The sequence below is a fragment of the Melanostigma gelatinosum genome (assembly GCF_949748355.1).
Source record: "Melanostigma gelatinosum genome assembly, chromosome: 23".
Taxonomy (NCBI): domain Eukaryota; kingdom Metazoa; phylum Chordata; class Actinopteri; order Perciformes; family Zoarcidae; genus Melanostigma; species Melanostigma gelatinosum.
In genome coordinates, this window is record NC_136656.1 from 10,488,056 (window position 1) to 10,497,431 (window position 9,376).

Consider the following 9,376-nt stretch of genomic DNA (forward strand, 5'->3'; position numbering starts at 1 on the left):
CTGTGTTCTCAAAGAATGAAAAACCATGTGACTCTGAAATGTTCTACTCACATCGAGTGAAATCCATTCAGGCAGAGTAACACCTGCTCTGGATCAGTCACCCAGTAACTTAAGAATACGATCGAAATGGGAAATTCAGATTTCTGTGAGTGTGTGATTGTGTGTCCTTTTGTGTGCGCTTTTGTAAAATGTGATGTAAGGGAGGTTTCTCTAGAAAACTTGATTGATGCACATGTGATAAAAGGCTTTATAAACCATTATATCACTCACTTCAAACGAACTGAACCTTTTTATATGTCTTTGCTTTGAGGCTGGGCAGACTCTTGACTTTGTAAGCAGCTAGAAATAAGAAATAGAGAGTCACACCACCATTCGTACTTACAGTAGTGACTCAGGAGCAAGTATATGTACACAGAGACTCCAGGATTACAATCAAATTCATCAAACTCACTGTACCCCCAAAAAGTACTGGGTTTACCTCACTTTCACATTTAACATTTTGGCAAAATGAATGAGAACATTGCATTGCAGTTGAGTCATCTCATTGACTTGATCAAACAACAAAACAGTAAATATACGGTCAACCTTTGGAATCTACATAAAGATCATGTACACAAGCAGTTTCATTCTTTGCAAGAACCACTAAACACAGACAAGAGACCAAAGAATGTACCGTACACATTTTATTTATATTTATGGATTTGAACTAAAGGACATTTTGTAAATAGTATCTATTGATGAAACCAAATAATGTTGGAAATGTCAATGAAATGAAAAGACAAAGAATGCACTGTATAGTTTGTGATGAAATTGTATTTCAATAAATTTCTGTTCTGCAACTGTAAAGTGATTGTTTTCTTCTCACTTTACACACACGCACACGCACACACACACACACACACACACACACACAGATGAACTTGTTTCCATTAAGGGGACAGTACACTGACTTACCCGAACCTTAAACATGACCACCACATGCAACCCCAACCCTTACTCCACAACATGACTGTTGGCCCCTATTCACCTCACCACCACTGTTTCTCCAGCCTGGCCTCACTCCCAGGGCGTCTTGATACCAACACACAAGACCCCCGTATGTGTCGGTATTAAGAACGAGAAGTCAGGCCCGGTTCTACCAGGGTGTTAGAGCAAGCATTGCACCCTCAGCTGAGTATTTGGCGAGCTCAGTTGACATTTGAATAATAAATGCCACCCGCAAGGTGGTAGGACTGCGTGAGCGTCGCCATCCGCACCTTGTATCTTGGTTCATGTATGTCGTCTACAACATGTAAAATGGCTGGCTGACGGTGAATATTGATCATATTAATGTTAATAGTTTTCATACAACATAAACCAGAAGTGACACTGTCAGAATCGACCACATTCATTCGTAGATCAATGCAGACTGACTTTTGTGCTCTAACATATATAATATAGTGACATAACAAGTAACATAATATCATCATATCATGTCATTACTTTTTAAAAGAGTAATAAGAAAAAAGTAACTTATTATACTTCCTAACCTTAACCATTCGAGGTCTATGTATAATCTCAACCATCTTGCGAGAGTTTAGGTTTTTGCCCAAGCGATCAATGTGCCATGTGAGTACAATATAAACTTAAATAATGATATTGAGAAGTTATTATTGTGTGTTATTATTATGTATAGCAGTTTTTTTGAGCCTCAAGATTTAAGTGTTCAAAACTCAGATAACTCTTATTTTGAAATGTAATGCTTGCTCTGCTACATCTCCTTCCTCACAAACAGACATGCATAAGGAGACACACACATCTTCAGTCGACAGAAAGACTCATTTCTAAGTCCCTGGGTGTCAAGTATCACACTTACTCAAATATCTTGATTTCATCATTTTATTCAGACTCATTCATGTCAGTACAACTGTTGATAACATTGTTGGCTGAAAGCGGTGTCCTGCCCATCAGAAGGTCTCGCACTCTGTGTCCTGTGTGGAGCAGACGGCACAGTGGCAGTGCAGCGCCATGGGATAGTGGTAGAGAGGGGAGATGTTGGGCTGGCAGCCCGGCAGGCGGGCGGTCATGTGGCGGACACGACTGTACGTGCACACACGGTGGTGTCGCTGGATGTAGGGGGGATCTGGCACAGGTTTCTGCAGGGTTCACACACACACACACACAAGTGGAACACAGGTTACTTTTGATCTCCATATGCTCTTTGACAAGACACTGTTTCCCCACATTCCAACAGGGAATATTGGCAGTTAATGCAACACGTTTCTGAGCTCTCTACACTTTGTAAGCATGTGTTGGAGACATGATGACTAAATTGGTTCATTCTTGACCTTGGACTTGGTAGCTTGACCAAAAAATAAATAAAAGCATGAACCCAAGGTCCACTTCCTTGCTCTTCCCTGAGCTTTCAATTACATGTCACCGTCTTCTTTGGAGGGAAAAGTATGAAGATGCAGTTAAAAAAGTCCACTTAATCAGCAGTTTAGATTTGTATCATCAAATGAGAAACCGCCAGCTGCTGAAGAGGACCATGAGCTGCTGTTGAAAGTCCTGGAAAAAGCTAGTGTGGACTTTCAAAAATGACCTTCTGCCATGTGCCTGAGTCAGCGCTGTTGCTGCGGATTTAGAGCTCTTTCTCCTCTAAAGGCTTTGAATCGGACTAAAGTTTCCCCAAAACTTGTTCTTTCAATTGATTCAGAGGTTCAATTTGAATCCTTGCAAACTAAAATGAGTTCATTAAAAGTTCAGGGACCCTTCCTACTTGGAGGGATTTAAGCAGGTCTTACGACAATGACATATGGGTCTGAGTGGAGAATTGGTCATTGGGTTGAGTCCTGGGCCATTTATCATTTATTTCATGTTTCACAATTCCAGTATTATGGAATCTTTCAGAAATAGCAAGAGAAAAGAGTGCGACTCCTACATCGGCTAAATATAACTGATGTTCTGTCACTTTACTGTGTGTGTGTGTGTGTGTGTGTGTGTGTGTGTGTGTGTGTGTGTGTGTGTGTGTGTGTGTGTGTGTGTGTGTGTGTGTGTGTGTGTGTGTGTGTATGAACCTTACCTCCCAGGTGTGACAACGCCCCCAGCAAGCCTCTGTGCTGATGCGCAGTCCCTTGCAGCCCGGCTTCTGGGCCACAAAGGTGAACTCTCGCACGGCGCAGCCTCGGAAGCTGTGAAGTGTGGTTGTCAGGGCCACGCACACCTCCACTGCCCCGGCAACCAGGAGGAGGAGGAGGAGGAAAGACGGGGACAGGGGATGGAGATGCATGCTGGGAAAAGAAGAAAAAGAGTAAAGGAACTTCGATGGAGGCAATACTATTATTCAAATCGGTGTATCCATTATTCCTCAGCTATGGCTACAAGTGACCTTCTCTGTCTGGGTGGAAAACAGTTCACCTTAAAATATATATTTACAGACTAAAACATTCAGTTTGGCCTCTATTTTATATCTACAGAGGAAGATGATCCAAAACAGCTGAAAAGAGAGTCAGAGCAGTATACTGTGACATTCAACTTGACTCACAACTCCCTCTAGTGTTTATTATGGCTACTGCAGCCAATGCAGCGATCTATACTGTAAAAGAAAATATATCTATAAATAAAAAGTAATTATTTCATTGGGTAATTAATAACTTAAATTATACTTTCCAACTAAAAACATACAACAACAAAAAAACATTTGAATTTCCTTTCAAGTGACACATCTGACAGTTCGGTAATTTCACTTGCAGGCATACGAAGCAGTTCATCTTCTCTTGTTTCAATCAGAATTAATGATCATTTCTGAAATGTTACCGGAGACATCTGCTTCATTACTCTTCAAGCAAACTACTTACGCTGCACTAAAACAACTGGAATCACCTCAACTGAGCCAGACTGTAGAATGCTTATTAAGAAATATAACACTGACATAAAAATACTTTCTGCATGAACAGAATGATGTGAATGCTTTTATGGGCAATGAGATACTACACCACACTGAGTACAATAACTCCACATGAGCTATGGAACTACACTGTGGTGTAAAAAAAAAAGCCTGCTAACATAATTATGTAGACTTTCTGTCCTTAAAACAGTTCAAAGTATCTTAAAAGTGATTATAAATCAAATGAATGTTGCATACCTGCCCTACATTACTAAATTGAAGTTAAATAAAACACTTCTCACCTTTTCAGCTGAAGATCTTGCAGAGATTTGAGCAGCTGGACTTCGGAGTCTCTCTGCCCGGACAACAACCATGTGAATGGAACCAATCTGTCCTTGTTGTTGTTTTTAGAAGGCCATTAGGGCGGACGGACACTCTGACATCATAGCAATTACAATGAAATACCATTAGAGACCCCAAGCCAGAAATAATGGAGACTCCCTGGAAAAAACTGATGCTTGTCTATGTTTTCTTAACCTCAGCCTGCATCTCTCTGGGTGAGTGCATGTGTGTGTGTGTGTGTGTGTGTGCAGTTCTTTATCCAACTCTGTTCTACTCTCAGTGATGTGAGGATTGTCAGTACTCGTCATGACACTTACTGTGATGGAGGATTGGTAATATGACAACAAAGGACGGAACTTTTAGCTCTTACTGGGTCATTTAAAACCTTGGACACCATATAATTAGACAAAAGGTAGATTGGCTACGACTTTAAAAAGTCCTGCCGATTTCATATTTAATGATTTAAACAAGATAATGTGACCTCATCAGAGTAATTGTCTCCCCTGCTGTCACATGGACATTTCTGTTCTGAAAGCTCCAAACCATCTCACTGTTTTTGCATGTTTTAGCCCATTTACTGTAACGTACTTATACTTTACATCACAGCTAACCATTTTACATGCTGCTTTACGTTTTTGGGCGCATTTTTCTAGAGTTCCATAGCCGTTGATTTCCATTCATTTTTCTCCATCATAATGCAATGAAATAAAGTTTATTTCTGATTTGATGTAAATTATGATGAATTACTCAACTCAAGCAACTTTTGAAAGTCTGCTAATTGATTTTACCACAATTAGAAAAATAATGGAAATCAATAGTGAGCTGAAATGGTTGGAAAACACATCAAAACAGTATAACCTGCACAGCCAGCAAGAGGGTGAGAAATGGTTGGAGCTGTTATTTGAAAATGCACTTTCTAACAGATTAAAGCAGTGTTCTTTTTAAAATAACATTGACAGTATCACCTATAAGACAAATGTTAGTCCAGTATATTAACTCCTTTTCGCTCTGTTATGTTATGACAGGAAATGGAGATTATTTAAAATCAATCAAATCAATATGCTACAAGACACATTGTCGACATAAGAATATAAAGTGGTTGAGCTTTAAGTAACATCCATTGTGCCTGTTGATCAAAGTATCAATAAAAGTCAGTGGATGAGGTGACACAAAAACAGCAGACTCCCAGAGTGTTTTCTCAAAGTGAAGTTTCATTTTTAGCACATAGTTTTTTTTCTCCATTCTACACCCCCCTGTAATGTTACGTACAGTAGTAAGCTTCTCTACATTCAAACCCCCCCCCCCCCCCCCCACCGCTGTGTTGGTCCACAAAATATACATCTTCTTCCTCTTCCCCTGCATCGTCTTAATCATCTTCTCTACGGTTTTTCTTCAACACAACAAACACAGACCATTGGGCAGACAGTGCAAATCTAGAAATTCAGTGAAATTGCTACTTAATGCAGTTGTAGGTTTCGGTAACATTATATTCTCATTCTGTTACTGTTGCTCTGACTTATTGCCATTCTATCGTGTCTAACTCTACGTCTTTTCTTTCCTCTGTCTTTCTCCTCTGTTTTTATTTTTTTGTGTCTTTAATGCTTTCATCGAATCCGTTCACACCAACCCTCTGATTTAAAGCCTTTGTTTCAATTTGGCCACACGGAAATGGCCACAGAGAGGAAATGTGACGATGGCTGTCTGTGAGGCGATACCCGATCTACGAACACTCTCTCTTCTCTCGCTTCCTTTCCTGGAGCAGCTCTAGAATGTACGACAGAATTCTATAAAAGAAGAATATTACTATTGAGCATTAAGTGAGAACAGTGGGAGCTGGGGTTCTGTTTTCCCAGAGTCAGCTGACCGACTGACAAAACAATCAAGAGGGTTTGTGAGTCAGCCAGCCAAAACAAAAATCATAAGGTAAACTGAGTTTTATGACAGCGAGGTCAAGTTTTGTCTCTTTTGAGTTGTGTTTTTTGAGTGTTTTTTGCCTGAATCAAAAGAATGTTTGAAATCCAACTAAATGTGAGGCTGTTTTGAGGTTTTTTGCCCATAGTGCCAACCAGCTGTTGTTTGCAGGTGTTCACTGATGCATTAAGCTGCTATAACACCTAATGCATCAGTTCGTTCTCTGTGGCGGCCATGGAGCACGGCCCATGCGAATTTGTGCACTTAACGTCTACACTCTCTTCTGAAAGAAATCTGCCTGAAAAGAAAAAAACGACACAGCGTTGTGGTTGTTGGAGAAGAAAGGCTTATGTCAATGGTTCCCAACTTGGGGGTTGGGGCCCCATAAGGGGTCATGAGATAGATCAGAAGGATCACAAGTAAGGTCTTCTGCAATTCTTTTTTTTGCTCTTTTTTATTTTTACTGATTGTACTCATGAGGTTGAGCACACAATCGGATCACACACACTTGATTTTCTTTTCACTTTTTGCTCCGGTGCCATCATGAGATAATAACTTGACTGTATTTGGTTTGACTGTCAAACATGTTGGAAGGTATAACCTGGATGTTGGACGTAACTAATTAAATACAAAGCTGCAGCGTCGACGTTCGAAAGCAACAAGCTCTTTTGTACGAAGAAGCGATGGCAGATTAGGTGTGAGTGCAGCCTGAAAGCATCGGAACAAGCCAACCAAACTCAAAGCAAACTTAAAGCATCCACAAGAACTTGGAAAACTGGGCCAGGGGCAGATTCATGAAGCTGCTTGAAATGCTAAATCAGCTCAATAAAACTTGAAATGCCAATCCGAGAGCGGTTAATCAAATGGATTTCAAAACCTTGTTGACTCAGGCATGATTCAAAGTGAGTGTGAGTGAAAACTGCTGGTCTGAAGGGTTTTTAAATGTTTGGTTTACGAAGCAGCCGACAGGTAGCTCTTGCGTGTCAAGCGTCAAAAAGAACAATCAATCGATTCGTTTCACGGTACATTCGGATTCAAACCCTGTCCCTCAGGAAGGCGAGAAGGAGAGAGAGAGAAAAAGAAACAAAGAGAGAACAGTTTTCTCTCGTTCTCTATCACTCTGTCTACGCACATCTCCTGCTCACTGATTCACTCACTGGATACACACCAACGCGCACACACACACGCGTGCACTCGCACACACACTCGCACACACACAACCTGACCATCATCATCAAATAGAAAATAAATAGCATCAGTATCAGTTTCCCACAAAATGAACAAGATCATACAAAAACCAAGAAGAAAAACAACATAATTACAAAGCAAAGTCATTTTTCATCAAATAAATTTACACAAAAAGTACCTTTAAGACAATGTGAATATCAAGGACGCGACAGGAGTAAAAACAAGTAGTGGGGGGTAAACGTTTGAGTGTGACACCCGCTTCATGTTTAACCCCCTAAGAACACACATATTATCCTGAAAGAATGAAAATATTGCTAAAATAATTTTTTTCTGTTTCCCCCCCCCCTCTCTTCATCCCATCACTCCGTCAAATGATCAGACAAGAATAAACTGATTTTTCTTGGTTCACACCGAAAAAAGTTATCGTCGTCATGGTCGCCATCTAGCAACGTCAGGTCTGCTGATCCTAAAGGAAACAGACGCTCCGGGCTCAGAAATCCAACTGGATCACTGTGTTTTTCTTTTGGTCTGAAACACTTGTGGTGCGCTTTATTTGTCCTCCAGTAACCTCTGTGATAGGCGGGGTTTGCCAGTCTGCTTGGATACATTTTTGGTAAAAAAATTGGGGGGGGGGGGGGTTCTGAAGTTCAACTTTGTGAAACGTAACCGAGGCAAATGAGTAAATTTGTAAATCCTTTAACCAAAAAAATCATCACTGTGTGCCAAAATTAAAGGTAACCTGTGGAGTTTCTGACCACTAGTGGCGCTAGAGAGTAATGTTTTTATGAGCGGGTCCCCATTATGTTTGTGTTGCATCGGCAGTTGGTGGCGGTAATGTGCAACGACACTGTGCAATATGCCCACAAAGGCAGGGAAGAAGGAGATTGCTAGCAAGTAAACAAGTATGTAAACAATGCAAGAGTTAAAATGTGTTTTTTTCAAATGGACTTTATGGATGTTTCATGAGGAAGGAAATGCAGTCAACACATTTGTCAAGCCTCAAAGATACACACAGTGTGTTTTGGTGCGTAACACTGAACGTTAACATAACTTTTGTTTGTTTACAAGAAAGCTCCACAGGGCACCTTTAATAAACAAACAAAATAAAACATAATCTTTGAACATGGAATGTTTTTGGATTGTTACGAAATACCCCTTTAAAATACACCCGTCGCACCACAAACATCCCAAATTTAAAAAGAAAAGAAAAACAGCTGCCGCCAATCCAGTTCATTCCTCCCCTCTTTAAGGTCTGTTAAAGGGGAATCCCGCTGAATTTCAGCACTCACATTATGGCCTCATACAGGTAACATGTGATGTGAATTCAAAATTCGAGCCGGCCTTCCCCTTTATGGTATCTGCTACACTAGTGTTTCTCCCATAATACACTACAGAAATATCCAGAGACATATGTATGTATATAAAAACATTATCAGCATCATCATCAGTAGTACTTAGAGTAGAGTAGAGTAGTAGTAGTAGAGTAACAAGTAAGAAGAAGGAACAGTATTGTACTTTATATCATCATCATCATCTTCATCAGTGGTTATTTAACCTCGAGAGACTTTAGGCTCGTCCTTTGGTGGGACCCCGGCAGAATGGGAGAGAAGTTAGCGCCAGAACCACCTCTGTGTGTGTGTGTGTGCGTGTGTGTGTGTGTGTGTCTTTGGGCCTGTAAACCTGTATGAAATGTTTTGGTGCATCAATCGAGTGTTTTTATGTGAGATTTGTTTGACCCGGATACACTTTCTCTCTGTAGCTCTGTCTTCTCATATTTACAGTGAATATGTACTGTTCCTGCATCTGTGTGTGTGTGTGTGTGTGTGTGTGTGTGTGTGTGTGTGTGTGTGTGTGTGTGTGTGTGTGTGTGTGTGTGTGGTCTGTGCAGCAATAGTTTTGGGACATTTGTGTGAAATTGCTTCTTTTGTTTTTTTAATGCATTGTGCTATCCACGCATGAAATAAGCATCTCTGACCAAAAGATAAATACGTGGCCCTAGTACAGACTCTGACTCGGCCGGTTAAATCAAGTTAGACTCATGTTCAACTTGGTTAGTGTTGCACCAAAAGA

At 40.5% G+C, this 9,376-nt stretch overlaps 1 protein-coding gene across 1 annotated transcript; it reads right to left on the reverse strand.

The window, feature by feature from the left end:
- Positions 1-1,946: 1,946 nt before the first annotated feature.
- On the reverse strand, positions 1,947-4,277 carry LOC306796678 (glycoprotein hormone beta-5-like; the record flags this gene model as incomplete). Its single annotated transcript, XM_079295738.1, has 3 exons — positions 4,168-4,277; positions 3,062-3,269; positions 1,947-2,135 (listed from the first exon to the last, which is right to left on the reverse strand). Exons 2-3 carry the CDS (start codon positions 3,266-3,268, stop codon positions 1,947-1,949), a joined length of 396 nt encoding a protein of 131 aa, XP_079151864.1. The 5' UTR covers position 3,269; positions 4,168-4,277.
- Positions 4,278-9,376: the final 5,099 nt, after the last annotated feature.